At 38.6% G+C, this 23,481-nt stretch overlaps 1 protein-coding gene across 16 annotated transcripts in view; it reads left to right on the forward strand.

The window, feature by feature from the left end:
- Positions 1-8,546: 8,546 nt before the first annotated feature.
- Positions 8,547-23,481, forward strand: part of DLGAP1 (DLG associated protein 1) — a gene marked incomplete at both ends in the record, with an annotated part of 338,395 nt that continues 323,460 nt past the window's right edge. For 5 of the 16 annotated variants that reach the window (XM_084252593.1, XM_084252595.1, XM_084252596.1 and 2 more), the window contains one exon: positions 13,948-14,040. In XM_084252593.1, coding sequence (XP_084108719.1) covers positions 13,948-14,040 — 93 coding nt within the window. Of the gene's footprint in view, positions 9,516-13,947; positions 14,041-14,408; positions 14,490-23,481 lie in introns of those variants that run through there. The other 11 variants (XM_084252594.1, XM_084252598.1, XM_084252582.1 and 8 more) reach the window with 4 other exon arrangements.

Genomic DNA, 23,481 nt, shown 5'->3' on the forward strand with positions numbered 1-23,481 from the left:
CTGTGAAAATTCTGCAGACATTTGTTTTACTTCAAAAGATGGGGGTATGCCTCTGCCCATGGCTGGTCAAGGTGACCATTTTCTCTTAGTGACTCCCAAGGGGAATCCATCTTAGCTGAGATTACCAGCTCCTCTCCTAGAAATCTAAATGAATGATTTCAGGGGGAACACATCTTCCAGGTCATACAGAGTCAGGACAATCATTTTCCCACCTGTGTCAATCCAAAATAAAATTATGAGGTCTTATAACTTACTGCTTCAAAGACATCCACATTAGAATCCTCTCTAACCCCCATTATATTTTTCCCAACTAGCAATATATATTTACCAATGTTAACAAAAACTTACTAACCATTTTTCAAGGAACAGTGCCTTCCACCTTTTTATTTGCAAAAACCATGATGAAACCACTTTTTCAAGCTTTGTGATGAAGACAAAGGCAATTGTAAATGTGCTACCTACTGTGACCAAATTGGAGGAGGTTTGGGTTGTTGTTTTGTTTTGTTTTATTTGTATAATATCTTATCTTTTGAAAGCAAGGTGCTCTAAAGGCAAGTATTTATAGGAGTAGACTGATTGAAGGAGGTATTCACAAACAAAATCAAATGGCAGATCATTAGGATAGCAATTAATGTTGATGAAAAGCCAAACTACATTCTGCATATATAAAATTGCTTAGCATTGTGTTTTGAGAAGTGTAACTGATGTATCTCAGAGGTGCTTATTCAAAGACACTCTAATTATATTTGTGTAAATTTAAGTATGCAATACATAAACACTTTCAAGGAAAGATGCATGAAAAAGTGAAAGAAAATGGCAATCAAATTCAGAAAATTTCCAAAAAGTGGTCCTATGAACAATGTTAGCTCCCATTCTCACTTCTGTTTTGTATAAAAGTGTTTGCTTTTACACTAAGATGTCATAGTTTTTTTTTAATTTATTTATTTATTGCTAGTATATTAATGAGAACCATTCCTTATTTAATTTATGTAATTTTTTAAAATTTAATAAACCTATTAGGAATTCATTTAGCTCTTCATTCTAAGTCGCCATAGAAATAGGATTTACTATTGGTCAAGGGGAATTACTAATAAAAAAAACTGCATCCATATTGTATATAATTGTGTTCTCTTTATAAAAAGAGCCATGTGTATAAACTATGAAGCTATCCACAGCCACTGTGAACCTATCCACAGCCAGGGAGGTGACTCACATGATGCAGCAGACCTCTCCTGTCTCGCCCTCTGCTCCCCTCAGCAGTGTATTTCAGTCAATGCACCTGTTCTGCTCCTCACTCTGTCTCTGGTTGAGTCCTCTCACCCCCTGCATCTCTGGTCTGTACCCCAAGTCTTGTATGCATAAATAAATAAATCTTTTTAATGTATTTTTTAATTTTAACATTTATCATTTTTTACATTTTTTAGACAATATTTGCTTCCCCCCACCCTCTCAGATTGAGTCCCCATAGAATCTCCTTCCCCAAGGGACCCGTGCACCATCACCAGAGTTGCCTGTGCTCCTCCCTCCCTCCCTCTGATCCCTCTCCCTCCTCCTCCCCTGCAGGATGTCTCTGGTTTATAATTGTCTGGTTTTGCTTTGTTGTTTTTTGTATTGTTATTATTTTTTTACACTGATGTCTTATTTGGTTCCCCTATATTCCTGCTATAAGTGAAACCATACGATATTTTTCTTTTTCCTTCTGGCTTATTTCACTGAGCATAATTCCTTCTAGCTCCATCCGTGTTGCTGGGAATGGCATGAGTTTATCTTTTTTGACTGCTAATAATATTCCATTGTGTATATATGCCACATCTTCTCGGTCAAGTCATCTATTTTTGGGCATTTGGGTTGTTTCCAGGTTTTACCTATTGTAAATAGTGCTGCAATAAACATAGGTGTACAGGTGTTCTTTTGAATCACTGTTTTTGTGTCCTTTGGGTAGATCCCTAGGAGTGGAATGGCCGAATCATATGTTAGCTCCATTTTTAGTAGACTGAGGACCCTCCAGACAGCTTTCCACACTGGTTGGACCAGTTTGCACTCCCACCACAGTGTAGGAGAGTTCCTTTTTCACCACATCCTCGCCAACATTCGTAGTTGCTTGTGTTTTTGATATGTGCCATTATTACTGGTGTAAGGTGGTATCTCAGTGTGGTTTTGATTTGCATTTCCCTGATGATCAGGGATGTTGAACATTTTTTCATATGCCTGTTGGCCATTTGCATTTCCTCTTTGGAGAAATGTCTTTTGAGTTCTTCTGTCCATTTCTTGACTGGATTGTTTATTTTGTTTTTGTTGAGCCATGTGAGTTCTATTTATATCTTTGTGATCAGTCCCTTATCAGTTGAATGGAGTGCAAAGATTTTTTTCCCAAACAGTGTGGTGTCTCTCTGTTTTGGTTAATGTCTCTTTTGCTGTGCAGAAGCTTTTCAGTTTGATGTAATCCCAGGTGTTTATCTTTGCCTTCACTATCACTGCTTTGGGTGAGGAGTCTTTAAATATGTTTTGAGATGTTTGTATTATAGTGTTTTACCTATATTTTCTTCTATATATTTTATATAAAATATATATATTTTATATATTTTCTTCTATATATTTCAGGTCTTATGTCCAGTTCTTTTATCCATTTTGAGTTGATTTTTGTGCACGGTGAGAGGTAGTGGTCTAGTTTCATTTTTTTTTTTGCATGTGGAGGTCCAGTTTTCCCAGCACCATTTATTGAACAAACTATCTGTGTTCCATTGCATATTCTTTGCTTCTTTGCCAAAGATCAGTTGTCCATATAAGTGTGGTTTTATTTCTGGGCTCTCTATTTGGTTCCATTGGTCTGAGTGCTGCTCCCCTCAGCCATGTATTTCAGTCGGTCTGTCTGTTCTGCTCCCCACTCTGCCTCTGGTTGAGTCCGCTCATCCCCTGCATCTCTGGTCTGTACTCCAGCTCTTGTGTGCATAAATAAATAAATCTTTAAAAAAAAAAAAAAACACAGGGCAAGGGAGCCTGAAATGGGAGATGCTATCCTGGCTGGCCAGGAGATTTTCATCCTCTTTTGGGAGTATGCCTTCCTCCCTACCAGTATTTTTTTCATGAACTATCCAAGCTAGAAATAATTGTCTCTTTTAGATTATATTGCTCCCACCCATCTCTCAATCTATTTTCTAGCTACAGTCAGAGGATCTATACTACATGCATGGCTATGTCACTGATTTAAAAACACTATCAAGGAGCAACAGCACCTGCTAAGACCTGTATACTAGCCTGCAGGATTGAGACCTGACAACTCATCTCACTTAGGAGTAAGTTCTGATGCAAATGTCAGAAAGCAAAATAGCAGGGGCAGAGGCAAAGATAAAGGTCTAATTCCTCCGGCATAAACAAGACACAGAGGTAAATGTGCAAGGCAGATGCAGCACTTCAGTGTGGCCAGGCCCCATCCTCAAGCTGGATCATTTGCCTGTGGCACAAAATAACCACTCAGCCAGACCTCACATCTGCATATCAGTAAGGAAGGGGCAAAGTAAGCCCTTCACTTTAAAGGTATTTCCCAGAAATTACATGCCATTTCCAATTACATTCCATTAGCAAAAATTAGTCACCTGTGCATACTTAGGAGGCCTGGGAAACATAATCATTATTCTCTTCAAAAAAAAAGAATCCATTTTCTCAATTCACTTGAATGTTGTAACCTGGCTTTCACAGGTCACAGGTAGATGAAGGGAATGCAGAAAGGAGACTTGACCCTGAAAAAACTCATCGAAATCTTCTCTTTTTGTGTCTCCCCAAACCAGAATACAGTATCACCTGTTCTCATATCATTCTTTCTCAAGCAAGTCATGATTGCTTGTCAGTCCTCATTGAATGAGGGAGTGGGAGGCTCTTCACTAGGCTCTTTGCTTTGCATATAAAGAAAAATCAAGAACAGCTGCTCTAAGTAAAGACATGCACAGACATCAAAATGAAATAAGGACTTGCCAGCTTTGCAAGACTATTTTCCCCTTGTCAGCATCTTCTAATTTGTGGTTGTTTGGTTTTTTTCCTGGGCCTAATAAATTACCTACCTTGAGAATTTCCTTTATGGTGCTGGATCATTCTTGCTTTAGTCATCATCTGCACTGCAATGCTTTTGCTCCAGGTGTGGGGACTCTGTAAAACCCGGATGCATCTCATACTTGGAGCCCCCCCATGATTGCCAACATAGTCAACAAATTTTCCAAGCCAAAAATCAGGACATACTGTCTGATGTCAAAGTCAAATTTAGGGAGGCAACAAAATAGAATTTTAAAGTCATTTGTGAACAAGAAAAAATAAAATATGATCACCATAATCATAGAAGACCTTAAGAAAGCCTATTGACCCACACTGTACCCCACCTTGCTCGAAGAGCAAGATATAAAAGGCCATTTCCCTTTCTATTTTCAGAAGTTTTTTATAGTCACTTTATTTCAGGGGCCAGCAGCTTCCAGTCCAAGAATGCAAATGATAACAAGAGTTGTTGTTTATCTTGTTTCATCACTAGATCATATCTCTGAACACATCATAAACCCTTTCACCATTAGGGATTTGCTGTATCCATTTGCTTGTCTATAGAAGTAGCTTCTGTCTCCCAGTTCGTGCTGCTAATCCTTCCCAGTGATACTGGTAGTCACACTGCAGGCTGTGGCAAGTGATGTCCATAGATGCTGTTTAGAAACATTAATTAGAAGGTGGGGGGGGGGGAGAAGTGGCAGAAAGAAGTGTCCTAGAAAAGGAACTTGAGGTTAAGGAAAGAGAAAAATGAAGAATGAGAGAAGAGAAAGCAGGACTTCCATGCGAGGTGCCACCAGCAATTATCTGTTCATTCAGGGTTTTGTATCATCTGCCTCTATTCACTGGAAAATCACTGAATGTTTTGCTTTATTTTATAATCACAATTTACTCTATTTCCTTTTAACATGATAAGAGTAGAACAATGTAAGATTTTCTGTAGAAAGAGTCACTCTATTGTTTATTTAGCCTTGATCAGAGATAAATGGACCACACAGAAATATTTGCGATATTTATTGCCACTTTCTCATGACCATATTTTCCCACATCAAAAAAAAAGATCAAGATCTCAATATCCATTTACAAATATTAAGTAAAGAAGAGATGCTAACTTGTTTATCCATAATGTACTGCATTAATCTCTAAGAAAATATGTGTTTATTGGGGCCTCCCTGGTGGCGCAGCGTTTGAGTGCTGGGTCGCAAAGCTGCCCGCAGCCTCTACAGCGCTGGTACCATCCCCGGCCGCCGTCTGAGGGTCCCACATGGCGCATAGACCTCTCCTGCTGCCCGCTGCTCCCCTCAGCAGTGTACTTCGTCAGTCTGCCTGCTCTGCTCTCCTTTCTGACTCTGGTGAATTCTCTCACCCTACCGTGCTTCTGACTGTACCCAGTGCTTGTATAAATAAATAAATAAATCTTAAAAAAAAAAAGAAAGAAAAAGAAAGAAACCTTAAAAAAAAAAAAAAAAGAAAATATGTGTTTATTTCCAGGCTGAAAATAAGCCACTTAAAGTTCAGAAAAAAGAACACTGTGTATGTTTAATTTACAAAAATTATCATTCATTTCATCTTTTAAGTTAATTCATTAATGGCTTTTAAAAGGTTCTTCTGTTGCTCTGCTTATCCTTAGGTAACATCATCTTACATGAAATGCTATTTACATAATAAAGCCAACTAAATATTGAATACTTGATTCAAATAATCTTGTAGATTTTGAAGTAAATATATATAATTCATGTTTTCATCTCTTGCCAGTTTTGCATTTTGTTTAGCATAAAATAACTACCCAAGATTCAGTTGCTTCAGAAAGTTTGAAGCATTATTTCATATTATTTTATGAACTGAGATTCTTTCGGGAATAAACCTATGAGTTATTAAGTGACTATATTCCTATTGGATTTTTATATTTAAGTTCATATTTAAAAGATAACAATGTTTTCAATGGGACTGGTTTTATATGAAGACCTCCTCATGCTTTGGATTTTTCCATCTAATTTAGTTTGTGCCACAGTTTTGCTAAAAGCATGTATTTAACTTTCTTAAATCCGTCTTTGCCACAGCCTAGCCTTAGGATTATAAATTTATACAAAGTAATCCTAAGGCATTTTATGTTAAAATATCCTTTTTCATTAGTCTCTCTTCAGGGGGCAAGTTTTCATATATAGGTTCTTCCTGATCCTTAGGTATCAAGCTCTGCTTTCCTGTCTATCTCTTCAAGTGTCAGTTTCTTTTTCTCCTTCAGACACATCATTCTTTGTCTAGATATACTGTAGTCAGAAAGTCAGGTAAACTCCTCAAATTTTCTTTCAGGGCAGGTAGAAATTCAAAGGGTGGGCTAGTCCTCGGTAGGTTGTAGAAGAGTCAGAAGGAGAAGCTAACAAGTAGCTGAAGGAGCATTCACCTGCCTGCATCCTGCCTGGCCCTGAAAACCACTGGTCCATGGAATCATGAGAGACAAAGTCTCTTCCTTCCTTGTCTCTGACTTTTCCCTTGTCACATGACCCTCTTTTCAGTTAATTAATGTGATTTGAGTGGCAGCATGGACCACTCTGGAAAATTTTGATGCATTTGTTCATTAAATATTTACTGAGTTTTCACTATCAGCCAAGCACATTGTTGGGTGCTCGTGGGGTAAATAAAAGTAACTGCACTCTAGGGCTCATAATTTAGTAAATAAACCAATTTTGAAAGACTTCATTTGATTAAAACCTCCCATTGGTTTTCCTAAGGTCAGTTTCGAGAAACATAAAGACTAGAAGGAAGAAAGGAGTTTCATCAAGCAGGGACAGAGATTTTTCACATTGTCAGGAGTAATTCCTACCTGCAGCGCATGCCAGGGAATAGAAAAGATCTGACTTCTCAAAAGTTCATGTCTTTCTTCATTAGGCCACGTACAGGTGTTTTATTTTGATGTTATTGTTTTCAATTACACAATTTATCTCTCCCTGTACAGTATTTGTGATATTTTGGAAAGTCACTTTGACTTTTCAGGACAACTCTTCATGTGACAATTTTTGTATTATAGGAAGCTTTAAAAAAAAAAATCCAGCTGTCATTCAGCTGCATAGAACACACTCTGCTAGAGTCAAAAGAAAAAACTCTGATGGATAGAATATCAGCCTCTGTTACTAAACCATGGGGATAACCTGTGCTCAGAAAGAATTACTTCTCATGGATGGAGCAGCCAGAGTCACTTGTCTCCAAGGCTCAGCTGACCCACAGATTCAGGACCTTCATGTCCTTAAGAACTTTCAGTGGCCTTTCTTTTGGTCTTCTTGTCATCATTTGTGAGCATTTAATCAGAAACCTTTAAATGAGGAAGAGGAGGCGCCTCCTTGGTGCCAGAACTGTGGCATGAGTTCGATCCCTACATGGGGAGCTAACCCAGATGGCACAACAGACCTCTCCTGTCTCACCTGCTGCTCCCCTCAGCAGTGTATTTCAGTGGATCTGTCTGTTCTGCTCTTCACTCTGTCACTGGTGAATCCTCTTACCCCATGCAGCTCTCACCTACACCTCAGAGATTCTTGTATGCATAAATAAATGAAATAAATCTTTAAAAAAAAAGCAGGAAGAGGAGTTGCCATGATATTTCAAACTAACCAATTCAAGTTGATTTGTTGTGCAACAGTACCCTGTTTGTTAAAGGAAACTCTTCATTCTCTGATATAAGTGCATAAGCCAGCTTTCTCTGTGTCTCTGATTTATTTACCACACTGTCAGTCTTTTCAATTCTAATATCTGGTGGGAGGGGGGGTAGTGGATTGTTTGCGTGCTGCAATTGTTACCACAGCATTCTAACAAGAAAATGTACAACAGAAGATAGACATATACTACAGTTATAAAGTGCCAGTAGCCTCTTTTATTTAATTATTTTTTACTCACATTTCACATTTTCACTCCCATGTGTTTACATGGCTGGCTTGATGCTACAAAGGGGGATGTCAAGGTGACTAAGAGGCAGGCTGGCCTTCCAGGAACCGAAACTAAAGGGAAAGACCACGACAAGCAATCCTGAGAGCTAAGAGCATGTGCAATAGATGCTGTGGAAGCAGGGAGGGGTAGTAAGGCAGCAAATGGTATCAGCAACACCTCCAGAGAAACTGAGTCCTTCAGATGTCAACTTTATGAATAACACCAGAGAAGCAAAGGGAAGATACATGTAGCTATTAGCATGGGGGGTTAGGGGGGCTGGATTTCCAAATAATTTTCAGTTTAGCTTTTTATAGTTTCCTTTTTCAGGTTTACTAGCTTTCATCTCTACTGTGTCTCTATCAAATTTGGAGTCAGCTTTCCCACCCTATGGAAGTTAACAATGTTTTTCCAACAATGCATTAAAATTTAGTGGTAAATTCTTTTGTGAGAAAACCAACACAGTTGCCGACAGCACACTCAAAAAAAGAGCAATAGCTGTCGACCAAGAGACGTGTGTTAACCATTCCCCTCACCCTCATCTTTATTCCCCCAGGTCTGCGTGGAGCGAGTCTGGGACCTGACCACCGCATGTCCATGACTCCTGTGGCTGCGCCCCATCAGCAATGAAAGGCTTATCGGGCAGCCGCAGCCATCACCACGGAGTCACCTGTGATTCTACCTGCGACTCGCTGTCGCACCACTCAGACCGGAAGCCATACCTGCTGAGCCCCGTGGAGCACCACCCGGCCGACCACCCCTACTACACGCAGCGCAACTCCTTCCAGGCCGAGTGCGTGGGCCCCTTCAGCGACCCTCTGGCCAGCAGCACCTTCCCGCGTCGCCACTACAACTCCCAGCAGGAGCTGAAGGACGAGTGCGCCCTGGTGCCCCGCACACTGGCCACCAAGGCCAACCGCATTCCCGCCAACCTCCTGGACCAGTTTGAGAGGCAGCTGCCGCTCAACCGGGATGGCTACCACACGCTGCAGTACAAGCGCACAGCCGTGGAGCACCGCAGCGACAGCCCGGGCCGCATCCGCCACCTGGTCCACTCGGTCCAGAAGCTCTTCACCAAGTCGCACTCCCTGGAGGGGCCGTCCAAGGGCAGCGTCAACGGGGGTAAGGCCAGCCCCGACGAGACGCAGACCGTGAGGTATGGCAAGCGCAGCAAGAGCAAAGAGCGGCGCGCAGAGCCCAAGGCCCGGCCCAGCACCTCCCCAGGCTGGTGGAGCTCTGACGACAACCTGGACGGCGACATGTGCATCTACCATGCGCCCTCAGCCGTGATGACCATGGGCAGGTGCCCCGACCGCTCGGCCTCGCAGTACTTCATGGAGGCCTACAATACCATCAGCGAGCAAGCGGTGAAGGCCTCGCGCAGTAACAACGACGTCAAGTGCTCCACCTGTGCCAATCTGCCGGTCAACCTGGACACGCCACTCCTGAAGAAGAGCGCCTGGTCCTCCACCCTGACCGTGAGCCGGGCCCGGGAGGTATACCAGAAGGCCTCGGTGAACATGGACCAGGCTGTGGTGAAGTCAGAGTCGTGTCAACAAGAACGTTCCTGCCAATACCTTCAGGTACCATTTATATAGTGATGATGGATGCTGATTGTCTCTGCCAATTGTGTGGCATTTTCTCTTGGTCCTAGTCTTGGTCCAACTATGAATTATCTGAGAAAATCATTTAGCGTTGCTGTAACTGAGTGCTCTTATCAAAAAACAAACTGGCTACCAACTTCATCCAGTTATCTTGAGAGACTAGATAGAAAAGTACTTTGAAAAGCACACCCACATGAAGGCAAGGAGTTGTTAAAGTTTTGTGTTCCTCTTTTGTCTGAGGGATGATGGAATAGGAGGAGAGAAAAGGGAAATCTACACAGGATTTTAAAATAAATCCACCTATTTACAAAAGTCAACCAAATCTTTTGAATTTTGGAGTTTAATTATATCTATCCAGTGGTGGTATTATAATTATTGTTGTTGTAAAATTCTGCCTGAGGTTATTTGTTTGGGAAAATTGACCTATGTCTTCACCATTGCAATTGCTATCATCACCACCAACACTAACTGCACCCCCACCTGAGCCCCCAGAGCACAGCGAATAGTGGCAATGTCCTGGGCCCTGAGGAGGTGGGGAGGCAGCCAGTTTGGGGACCTGACAAGCACAGCTGCAGAGACCCAAGGCGACAGAAAAGAGGAGGAAAGAGGGGGAAGCATCTGCACAATAAAATACAATTAGTGTCAGCATGTAAATCCCACACACATACAGACCCGAGGCAGGTTGCTCCTCCCTTCCCACAGCCTCCTCATGCTTTTCCTACTGCCCTCCAACCCACTTAAACTAGATTTCACCTAGATTCAAATATCAGGGCCAGAGTTTATTTCTTCTCCATTTCCTCCCTCTACTTTTGTCATTTTCCCAAAGATACAACCCTCCGTAAGAAGGACCCTCATGTTTTTCCTTTTCAGATTACCTTTTTGCTCTGTTCTCCTCTGGTAGTCCCATCGTTTAAAGGAGTTTTTAATGGAATATAAAAGTATTTCATAATCATTTTCCAATTTCAACTTAAGAAGAATGGAAGAAGAAAGTCTTTCCCAGAGATGTTAATCTTTTTTTCTCTCTTTGAGATCCTCCTGACAAACCTGGTTCTCTTGGGAATGCTTCCACCAAGTCCTGAGAATATTCCAGGCAAGCAACCAGGATATATTGCCAGAGCTCATCCACAGAGTTCAGAAGCCACCAACATGAATGGGTGGTTTTCACAAACATACTCACATAGTCAGTATCTCTCCCTGAAAGTGGTATTTTCCCATTTACCATAAGATTACTACATGTGTCAATTAAGTCATCAAGAAATAATAATAGAATTTTAGAATTAAAGAGATCATCTGATCCAACCACATCAATTAGTATTTTTAAAAAATAAAGAAAGGTAAAGGCATGGGTTATATTGTTAGTATGTGGCAATGATAGGACTAGAATCCAAGTCTCTTAATTTATAGAAATGACCATTATAAGGTCACAACTGAAGGCTTTAGAAATTCTTTAAACTCATAAATATCATCCACCACTGAGAATAAATTCTTTTGATAAAAATACCTGTCTTAAAGGAAGGTTGGGTATGAAGAAATGGAAGCCCTAGAATGAGATTTAAAAATAAAAATAAACCAACCCTGAATCTTAATAAGTAGTGGTGAGATTAGTTATAAATATCAGATTAAGGAAGGACAGATTAATTCTACATGGACTAGAACCAGCCTTTGTTAGTAACAAATGTTTTCCTTGCACTTGCATAATTGCCTACATTCTTCCTACCTTAAATTCATCTTTGCTTTTTTTATAACTGTATTAAGTGAAAATGTCAAGTAGTGGTGAAAATTGAAAGGATAAGGAAAAAAGAAAACTGGTATTAATTGAAAATCTAGTATGTACCAGATGCTGTAGTAAGCATTTTTATATTCGTTATTTCATTTAATCTCATAATCCTAAAAGCTAGATATAATAATACTGTTTTAACATTAGAGGAAACTGAGACTTAGAGATAGCTGGTGCTTCAAAGCCACGTGACCAGTATGTTACAGTACTGAGATTCAAACCTATATCTGTTTGATGCATAATAGCTCTTTCCAATAAACCCAATTGTAGGGGGCAGGACAGGCCACTGAGCAGGTTCTCTGATCCAGCAGACCGGGTGAAGGAGAGAGTCCTGGAGCCCTCAGTGGTTTTTTGCAGGCTTTTATTGGGATTTACCAGGTACATGGCAGGTAGGGAGGCTGGGGGGCTGGGAGGCTCCTAGCCCACGGTAAGTCTTCACTCCAGGCTCTCCAGCCTTCTTTCGCGTTCTCTCTCATGGCTCTGCTTCTCTCTCGGCTTCTCTGCTCCTGCTGGCATCCCCATGACGCCGCCCTTAAAAGCCCAGTCTTAGCCCAGGTGAATCCCATCTACCTATGCCCACACCCTATTCCAGGTGCCCGCCATCAGGCATGCATTCGGGACCACAGGGTTCCATCATCTATCTTAATGGCGGGAGGGCAGCAAAGCCTGATACTTTTTACCTTACCCTACACCAATACAACCTTGGAATGAAGGCCATGAAAATGGTGAGCAAGGAGGGAAATAATCCTTAAAGTAAATCTATTATTATTAAAGTTCTTCAGTAAAATGAAAATGAAAGCTTGAAGATTTAAGTATGGCATTTGATGTGGTAGCATTATTGAATCTCATGTTACAAAGATTTGGAAATTCTATTTTTGAATTATTTATCTTCTTTAACAGATATTAACATTTGTTGAGCCCCTATTATGTGCAAGTCAATCAAACTGAAAAAAATTCTATATTTCAAGGTGGAGAGGTAGTACGTTTACTAAATAAACTAAATTTAGAACATTGTGTTCCTTCCTACCAGCTTGTGGAGTCAAACACTTTCTCTAAAGAATGGACATTCATAGGAGGAAGGAGAGTGGGAAACGCTTGTGAACTGGAAGTTATTTCCAGCTCTTTCCTTACTTTGTAGGAAAAGAAGGAATTTCCATCCTGCAAAAGATCCTCTCCAAAAGATAGGTTTACCAAGCCCCTGCCAGTTCCCATGGATAATTTTATTGCTAAGCTCATTCATTAAGAGCTTAAAAATTTGCTTTCAAAGCAAATTTGGGGAATTGGAGCAGCCACGATTGCTTTAACTACCAACCAGTATTGCAACTGGAATTGGAAATTTGTTCAGTTTCAACAAGGTTTAATGGACAAAGCCCTGACCTTTAAATAAGAGGATCTGTGTTTTAGTTCTCTTTGACATTAACTGGTGATACACCAACTAGTTGGTGATCAGTCACTAACCAGTGATTATTCACTAACTAGTGATATGACTTGGAACCACCATTGCAGTTGTCTGGATCTCATTCCTCTGCTATAAAATAAGGCACTTGGTCTAGAAATCCTGTGATCTCAGTCTACATCTTTAAACTTCTAAGTTACATATGCAGAGTATTTAATTAGAGCAATTTTCAAGATTTGTAAGGCCTGGAGCTCTCATTTAATAAATGCCTAATAAAAGTAGGTATTTTTTTCAATTTGTTCTTTAGAACTCTATGAGGCATTTTAAGTTGAAGAAACTGAGATTTAGCAAATCAAGTTAAGCAACTTGCCCAAGGATATGGAGGTAGTGCGTGGCAACATGGTGGGTGAAAACTGATTCAACTGTCTTCTAAGCCTGAATTTTTCCATTTACCACACCTGAACCTTGCCTAAACACAAAACAGAGAGGAAGTAGCATACATCAAACACCTGTTATGTGCCACAAATTATACAGTGTCTCATTTAGTAACTAAAACTTTGGAAAGTATATTTTTCCCATTTTTGCAGATGAGAAAACTGAGGCACAAAAGATTAAATCATTTTCCAAGAGCACATAGATAGTAAGTAGAAGAGCTAATACTTGCCCCCAGATCTGAATCTATAATATCCTTCAAATAAAGAAATAAGTGCATTTTTCATTTCATTACTTATTTTGTTCTGGAACAAATGTATTCAGTCTCTTACGTGCATAAGTGAAGAACGCCTTATATGAAATGTGACCCACCTTACACAAGCTATGGAATGACTGATACGTTTCTAATTAGATTCAAGGCTGAACAGAAGTTAAATTAATGCTTACCAATAATAGAATCTAGGTATTTGCAAAGTTCTGATTCTCCCTTTAAGGAGTTATCACTTAGAATTCATTTAATTTAGGTCATTGCTACACTGTATAGAAAATGAGAGGTCTATAGGTATTTAGCTTCTGTCTGACATGGATTTAGAAATAAAATACTGTAGCTTGAAATTATTGCAAGTTCCAGTAAATACAGTCAATTGGGCTGTGTGCTCACTCACAAGCTGTTTGTAGTTAATAAAAAAAAAGACTCTCTTTTTTTCCGATATTGTTATTTTTAAATGTCAAGAATCAGATGTCTGCTGTTTAGAACTATTGTACCGCTGCCAGTGACTGTCTGTATCAGGGTTTGGAGCAGGGACATGGATTTGAAGACATTAAAACTGTTTAATTCTCAGTTGAGATGTGGTTGGCTTTTATACATTTGGAATAGAGCATTTATGGCACATCTCAGGGTAAGTGCTAATAGTTAAGTAAATAAAATAGGAAGGGATTCAAAGGAGTAAAAGGAGTTTTTGTTGTTTTGTTTTTGCTTAAAGCAAGCAGGATTCTTGGTTCTGTATATGCTTCTTTATGTAAATGTTGTGTGTTGAATGATTGGCATACAAAGCCATTCAGAAGAGCAAGATTTTAGATTTCCAACTGTTAACCTTAAAAAAAAACAAACCCTTCAAATCATGTATTTTGCATTCATCCAGCAGCAGAAACAGGAAAAGGGAAACAAAACGCTCTCCGGTAGAAGTAGAAAGACACACACAGAGAGAGAGCAAGACAGAGACCGAGAAAGAAAGCACTCTCAGAGATGAAATTTTAGGAGAGCAAAATGATCGACCTTTTTAAGGCTGAATGGGTTTCTTCAGTTTGTGTGCAAGTTTCAAGAAATGGAAGGACTGACCAGGTTTGGGTATAACTCTTTTATTACTTTGTTTTTGATGACAATGTTGTTGGTTTTGGTGGTCTGGGGGGAAGAGAGAGGATAGTTTTGTTATTTTATTTCTTCTCTGGATAATGACTAGTGAGATGAAAGAGCTAACAAACTAATGTGTGTACAGATGGTAGGAAAATAGGTTCAGACATCAGATACCTCCAAATCTGTGTCTCCACAGGGACTTCATAAAATCTTTAATTGACACAGTGGTATTAAGGGACATTCTGTTACTTAGTGATTGAAATATGATCAGTCCTTTTCCATGACAGGAATCCTGAATGCTTACTGTTCCTTTGCAAAATTAAAATTTGGGGATGGCAGGGGTCGAATGTGGAGGGGAAAGGACTGTCTGTTGGTTAAATAGAGCTTCACAAAAGATCTCTAAAGAATCATTCATAACAAGCATAAATGCAAGATTTTTTTTCAATGTAGGTACAACTATTTTTCATATTTTTAAGATTATTTCAGTCTTTGCCCAGTGGGCATTTTCTTTTCTTGGCCATTGTTTTAGAACAATTTAAATTATACCAAATCAGTTAAACTGTTTTATATGAAATGTATGACAGTGTTGAACAATTTTGCTAATAACTTTGGTTACTGCAATGTTTCCTTGCTGCCTTTTTTAATTCATCAGCCACATTAATTGATGGTTTTCTTTATTTTTAATTTAATGTTTTAATAATTCATCAAGGCATGTCAAAATTCTTGAATGCATTTACTCTTTGGCTTACACAATCTTCTTCATATTTTTTACTGATATTAGTAGATATGTCCCTTTTTGTTGATAGAAAAATGTTACTCCTGCTTGATACTAACTTTGAACGCAGAAGTGCTAATCAGCAGCACAATCCTGGTAGTTTTCTGAATCTCTCTAATTCTCAATATTACCCCTATCCAATTAATGGGGGCGGGGGAGGAGAATGAAAATTAGCAAAACCCTATGAGAAAGCAGGAGTCCAGAAAAAAGTAGTGGTAGCTAAAGAAAGATCCAAAAAAAATGGAAAATCCTTCTTGAAATTTGTTAAGGACACTTTACTATTCTTATTCTGCAATTTCATTATTCTAAAAACATTTCAGCAACACCAAAAGTACTTGGTTAGGTGCAGTCAAAGTTTATATAGCACATGCTTTCTCACCCCACAGAGTTCAGTCTACTAATGGAAGGCAAAGTACTGGTTAGCACAGGATAAAAGATGAAAAACTAGCCTTGGATCTCTCAGGGATGAGTAGATTTTATTTCTTCTTTCTCTGGTATCCATAGCGGATATTTTGCTTGGTTGCACATTAAGGATAGTAACTTACAGTGATCAATTATCACTCTGTAGAGAAAAGTTCATCCATAATCTCTGGTCCATTTGAGATCATGACTTTATACAATTTTATCCTAACAGTGACTTGTAAATAATCATAGAACACCTTGGTCTATTGTTTTTGGTATTACAGGAATCACTAAAAAGTGCAGGCAGTATTGTCAAGCTGACTTTGATTTGGTGATTAATTTTTTTAAATCATTTTGCCTTTAAGTTCAAGGACAGCATCTTCTCTTGGTGGATTATTGTGAATTTAGAGTTCACAATTAAGAAATTTTTACTTAGTTAAGCTTTTTTTCACTTTAGATCATATATTGCTACATCCCTGGCCATTGAGCTCAAAGAAATGGAGCTGAACAATGGAGAAATTCCATCTTGATAGTCTAAATGATTAAATTAGAAACTTGAAATATCTCAAGCGCTAGTACCTCTTAGATTTTTCTGTCATTTTCTGTGGAAGTTTGGTAGAGGAAAAAAAGGTGATCTTTTCAGGTAAAACCCAAGCTTCTATTACTGATGTTTATGAAGAGTTTTATGACTTCACCAAGATTTGTATTACTCATCAGATGTTGAACCCATAACTTTTCCTATTGGAATAAAATAACATGTTTGTATAACTTATCAAGACTATTTTGCCTCATTCTTCACCCACAGGTTCTGTCCCTAGTAGCTGCTATTTGGAACACATTATGGCACAGTGAAAACATTTTTACCTTATTTTTATAAATGCTTATTCACAAGTTTTTATAAATACTTAGATTGAAACCACGGCAGGAGGGATGCTTTAATTTTTTTCAACAAATTATTTATTCTCCTTCAGCCCACTCTTCTCTGTTTGTACCTAGAAGGTAGATATAAAGAATCAATTATTGTTGTGCAATTAACAGAAATAAAAGATGAATTGTAGTATATCTACTCCTCTTATATTTGACAAATTATTTATTTTCACTGTTTTCTGTTATTTCGTGGGAACACTCATATGCCCAAGGAAATACCTCTTCTGATTCTCTGATCTCTTTATGGCTATCTTTAAAAACTGGATTTTTTTCATTTGCTAAAGCTTAGTTATATACCCTCCCTTGTTTCCATTTCTAAGATAAAGAAATGTCTAATTACTTTTTCAAAAATGAGTTTTCTAGATAGGTAGACCTTTCCTTTCATGTATATTATTCCTATCATTTGGAGTGTCTTCTCATTGTTCCCACAGAATTAGGAAACTTTCTATCAAATTCAGGCTTGTGGTATCACACAACTGTCTATGAAGCTTACTGTGGCTTATGTATCTGTACATGAACATGTGTACATGGTACATCTGCCCAGACATCCTTCTACCACACTGTGAAAATAGGTATTTTCATGTACTCTCTTTGTGCTCTGATTCATGACATAAGATACATTTTAAATATACCATTTCACAGAGTCCATCTAAGAAAAATGACTTTGAAGTAGGAAAACAAATTTTTGTAGATCCCATTGGAAAACTCATTACTTTTACAATGATTATATTGAACTCCATCTAAGGCCATAAGTATAAAACAGTTAGGAGTGTCCTGTTTCCCAGATGTGAGAATAATTCCCTTTCATAAAAGGAGACATCCAACAACAATAAAAGGAAATGACTTCCATTCCCATTTTGTTTTTTTAACAGTTATGTAATATAAACCATCAAGATTGTCTAACTTCTCCCTGATTTTACTCTCCATATCTCTAAAACCTTAATGTGAATAATTAAAGAACTAGTTTTAAAAAAAAAAACATTTTAGAACCGCCTCATTGGAAGTCCATCTAATATACCTTCTCATTCACAAATTTCCCCCTGTGTGGTGGCAGTAGCTTCTTTCCACCTACCTATTTCCCATCTAATAGTCACCTTCTGAAGAGTTTTTGAGATTATTTAGTCCAACACACTCTGTCTAAAAGTGAAAAGAATAAACTCTAAGGAGATACCTTCGTTGAAACAAAATAAATCATCTCATCTGTAACAGGCTGATAACAGCATGCTCGCTGCACAGCTGTAGTTCACTGCTCTTTTTCCTATTATGTCTTGCACATCTGTGAAAAACTTGTAAGACTTTGCACAGACTACCGTATCCATTCTTACTACCTTCTTTTACGGCAGTGGGGTCAATGCACAGGAGGCAAAGGGAGGAAAGAACTGATCTGAAATTTAGATTTGAAGCATGTTTGTGGCTTAAAAGGTTCACAAGAGATGAAAGTTGCTGTTAAATAAATAATTGCCTGCAATTTGTAATCCTGTAGTTACAAATGGCAGAGTAGTGTTTTTAACTTGTAAAATAAAGAAGTGAGCATGATTCTCCTGTCTTCCCTGTCAGTGCCTCCTGCCTCCCAGTAGTTTCATTATGAGTAAGACACATTCCAAAGGGGGACAAATGGAGCAAAACTATTCCATATTGGTACAGGTGATCTTTCGGCACTGCACTGAATTGAAACTGGGATTTTGAAGACAAACTCTTCTTTCTGGCATCTTCTACTTTCTTGGCAGCCAACTCCCTTACCTCTCTCCTAGTTTCCTAAGATAAAAATTATCAACATAACTGTCATCATACTTTCCAAAGTCAAACATAAAATTTATATATATTTGTATATTATTATATATTAATATTATATTGTAAAATATATATAATACATATGTATACATGTGTAATGAGTATATAACATGTAATATTATATATAACAATAGTATATGATATACTATATTAACATTATATAATATATAATTGATATTAATATATATTATATAATCTAACAGTATATATTGTATGTTAACGATATATGTAATTGTGACATGTAGGAGAAAATGTATTAGAACACTGGGCCCAAGTAGATTAAATCAAAGCCATTTCTAGAAAATCTGAAAGGAATAGTGCTAGGGGACGCCACAGGCTACTGGCTAATCTTGGTCACTGCTTTTGACATTGAAAAGTAAGTCAAAAGAAGATAGAGCTCTAAAGTTGGAAATGCCATATTAAACATTACACAGTGGTACCCATATGGGTAAAATTAATACAACAATGCCCTATTTGTCTGCACATACAGAATCATATGTATGGCCACTTACTCTGCCATGAAATATTTAAGGCAAAGTTTCCTTAACTTTTTGTGTAGGAGAATCACCTTGAGAGTGTCTGTAAAATGAGGATTTCTGGCATTAATCTAAGAGATTCTGATTCTGTACATCTAGGATGATTCTGATATGAAAGATCAATCCAGGAAGCACACTTTAATCCCATTCTAGGAAACTGTCAGACTACAGTTGTAATTTTATTTACTGAAGGGGGCAGTAGAACATAACAGATGAAAATGTGGGCTGCAGGTGATCCTTTAACACTGCAGCTGACCTTGAACATGACTTGGGGCTCCCTCTACTTCATACTTCCATTCCTCTATCTGAAAAATGGGCATAATGATATTACTCTTGTGTTTGATCAGGTGTTAGGAAAAAAGTTTAATTTTAAATTTGGGAAATAAGTTAAAATTATAGTGTGAAATATTTTGAGTTACAAATGCTCAGACATGAACATGCTTCAGAACTTAATCTTCATGTGGGTTACATACCATACCACCTTTTTTTTTCTTTGGTTTGATCTGATTTTAATTAAAGCAGGGTTAGAGTGAACATATATGATTCTTTGGTAAAAGAAAACCCTCTCCTACTTTTGGAAGAGACTAGGTCTTTCATCACAGAGTAGCTTTAAGGATTTTTTATCCCACAGGCCAACTACACATGTAAAACTTTTGTCTATCACTGAAAGGATCACAACCGATCCACTTCTGATAGCTCTGTGTCCGTGAGTCAGGTTTCTCGTGGCTTAATATTTACAAATGGAACACAGCTCTTTTGGCCTCCTCAAGCTTTGGTTTGTTCAGATAAAACCTGCTTTTATTCCCTATATTTTTAGTCTGCAAGACTCTGCTGCCTTACTCCAGCCAGCGTTAATAAGTCAACGGGAAAATGTTATTTAATAACAGCTACAGGGCTTGTCTACAAGAGGATTATAGCCACCTTTCTTCATCTCCTTTATTGGTTCATTCAGGTACTCTGAGAAGAGTTTCTACCATAGCAGCTTTGATAGATGGGAGTTCTTTCACCATTGCTAGCACATGACAGTATACCCTGACTATCACTCTACTTTGCTCATGCCAAGTCCCTGATCAGTCCTCTCCTTTCTCTGAAACCAACTACCTCATTCTTTTTTTAAATTTTCTGCAATAGGCATTTTTATTTATTTATTTATTTATTTATTTAATATTGTTCATTTTTAAACAATGTTTGCTTCCTCCCTCCCAGGTGTAGTCCCCATAGAGTTTCCTTCACCACTGCACCTGTGCACCATCACCACAGCCCCCTGTGCTCCTCCCTCTCTCCCGCTGATCCAACTCCCTCCTCCTCTCCTGCAGGATGTCTCTTTTAAAATTGTCTGGTTTGGTTTTGTTTTGTATTGTTATTATTTTTACCCCTGATGTCTTATTTGGTTCCCCTATAGTCCTCCTAGAAGTGAAACCATCCGATACTTTTCTTTTTCCTTCTGAGTTATTTCACTAAGCATAATTCCTTCTAGCTCCATCCATGTTGCTGCAAATTGCATGAGTTTATGTTTTTTGATTGCTGAATAGTATTCCATTGTGTGTATATACCACATCTTCTTGATCCAGTCATTTATTTGGGGGAATTTGGATGGTTTCCTGTACTCCTATATTTATTGCAGCACTATTTATAATAGGTAAAATCTGGAAACTACATCATTCTTATATGACTGTACAGAGTCAGGCAACACAAACAGTGAAGCAAGTTCTCTCTCAAGATCTACAGAACCATGGAAGCTCATACTTTCTCAGACAGCCATCTTCTTTTTGCAGTCTAAAGATTCCCTACCTTGTGTGCATCCCCACAGCCACCAAAACAATGAAAACAAAACAAAAAATCATAGATACAGCCTACTGGATCACAGCACATCACAATTCATGGCAAGAATGAACTACATTTAACTGAATTTTGACTCTTAATTATGAAAAATGTGAGCAAATGGCTTTGCCATTTATAGTTATAAAAGTGGAAAAGGATGATGATAAAAATGCTCCTGTGGGTACTGTAGGACCAGTGTTAGGTAACCCAGCACCTGGAGTCCACTCTTAGCCACCTGCTAGTGTAAGTTGTGGTAGCATCAGTTTGACTGGCAGCCCCTCCAGCAGTAAATAGGTACAGAGAGAGGTGCTGCCAGAGGACTTTTCCCTTTGAAGTCCTTTAAGGATGCTAACTCCTTGTAATCCTCAGAGAAGTCATGTCATTTTTTTCTTCTTAACTAGTAAAAGTTTAGCTGTCTCTTTGGTAACTCAGGAAGTTGTCAGTGAAAGTAACTGTCACTTGTTTGCAAATGAAACCCAAGCTTTCTGAAAATGACTCCCATGTAAAATCTTTCCCCCATAACACTCCTCCAGTCTTATAGTTGATTTTAGATAGTTTCCTGTTCTCCCACCTCTTGGAAGTATTCCATGGCACGCTGAGCAGACACTTTTAGTCAAAACGCCTATAAATAGCTGATTTTCCTGCTTACTGCCTTCTCTCTAAGGCTTTCACAAAGGAGGTGAAGCAAATCCATCAGAAACAAGAACTCTCTGTGAGGACTGTGTGGTGAGGCTTATGAAAAATAAGATCCATAGACTGAAAATTGTTGTGTAGGTCGCTTTGACATATTTGACTTTTGCAATCACTGCATGGATAAAGAAGCATTTTATTTCATGCCAGATGAGCTCATGAACTAAACAGTCAATAACAAGTACCTCATCTAAACTTTCATGTTTCTTTAAAAATACATATTTGGACTTTCATGCTGCTTTTAAAAGAATATCCCAAGGCCAAGTGTTAATTATTTGATTCCATTTGTAAATCTAGGTAAACAATTCCTGAAGCTATTCCATGACAGGAAATTTGAAACTACTTCCTCATTTTTCCTTCAACTAACTGTGCATACTTACAAATAGCTTTCACTGCAGACAGTAAAATGTTTGTTTTCTACTCCCCGCCCGTTGTCAATACCACTAAATCTCCCAGAGTGGTGTTATGGAACTCCCTGGAAGATGTCCCCATGCTTGACAAGACCTCCATATTGTCCTTCACTGATCTCATTGAAATCGACCTTAGCATCAGAAATGTGAGGTTAATTATACTCCCTCCTGCTGCCACATCACTGACCCCTGAACCTTATTTAGCAAAATTGGTCTTAGCAGTACTTTCCCTTCCCATTTCTACTGCTTCCCTCTTCTTCCCCTTACTTTTTAGGTAGTTATTTTATTATATAGTTTGCATTGGGACACTATCCCCAAACCATCAGTTTACAGATGAGGAAACTGGCAAGAAAGATGACCTGGCATGACCAGAGCTCCTCAGTCGTGTGCATGTACAGAAGCCGGGGCAGTGGGAAATCTTCCCCAGTTCATCTTACCATGTATGTTAGTGTATCTCAAACATGTGGCACAGGCATTCATTTATTTTGGTTCTGTGTCCCCCAGAAATTCTGCTGCCAGCTCCACCCACTGCTCTTCCCACTCTGGTCACTGGGTCTAGTTTGCATATGGCCTAGCCTATTGCTGAAGTTTCTGAAAAGTGTTTTGTGATGCCTTTCTTCTTCATGAATTTCCGGGGGATAGGCACAGTCAATACAAGTAATATCATGAAAAACGTAAAAGATCAGCTAATCCAGGGCTTTTTACACTTTTTAACTATGGAATTCCCTATTCATGTAAATAAAAATATAATAAACACTTTAAAAGAGAGCTACTTACATTGAAAGAAGAATAGGAGGATTTATACCTTCCACTCCCCTGCCTACTCCCCTGCATCCAAGTTTTCCTGTAGGTGATCTCCCAGAGTGCTTGAAAATGTTGACCTGTTCCTTCCCCAGTAAGCAGATCTAAGTGAAGAAAGAATTAATGATCTATATGGACTTCAGTAATGCAAGGAAAGTCTAATAGGCAGCTCTCCCAGGCTGCAGTCTGTGCCCGTACTTCATGAAAATGACAAGATGCCAGGAGGCAACAAAGGCTCCAGACCGACGCACACTATTAAATCATTTCTTGACTTTACAGACAAATTCTTATGACCTTCATACATCTTCCGTGGTTGTAATCCAGAGAGGCCTGACTGAACACAGTGACTTGATTCTCAAACTAGTACTCTTTCTGCAGCACCATGCTGTGCATTTTCTCATCTCCATCACATGCTTGATCATTGTCATGTGATCATGGATGATGGCAATAAGAAGATGAAGGAAGGAAAGAAAAAGGATTAACATAGAAAGTGTTTTATGCCTATGTTTAAATATTGTCCTGATTTCTAGAAGCTTCTGGGTAGCTGTTCATAACTTCATTTTACATAAAATAGGAGGTAATAACTTCATTAAGATTATATTACATAAAGAGAAATGATGGAAATTTAAACCTTGATTGGTCTGATTCCAAAATATGTTCATTTTTCCATCAAATCTTTTTTTTAAGATTCATTTATGTATGCAAGGACTGGGGTACAGACCAGAGGTGTTGGGGGTATGGGGGAGGGTGAAAAGATTCACCAGAGACAGAGTGGGGAACAGAACAGGCAGATTGAGTGAAATACACTGCTGAGTTGGAGAGCAGGTGAGTCA

Source organism: Talpa europaea (genome assembly GCF_964194135.1).
Source record: "Talpa europaea genome assembly, chromosome: 13".
NCBI classification, from domain to species: domain Eukaryota; kingdom Metazoa; phylum Chordata; class Mammalia; order Eulipotyphla; family Talpidae; genus Talpa; species Talpa europaea.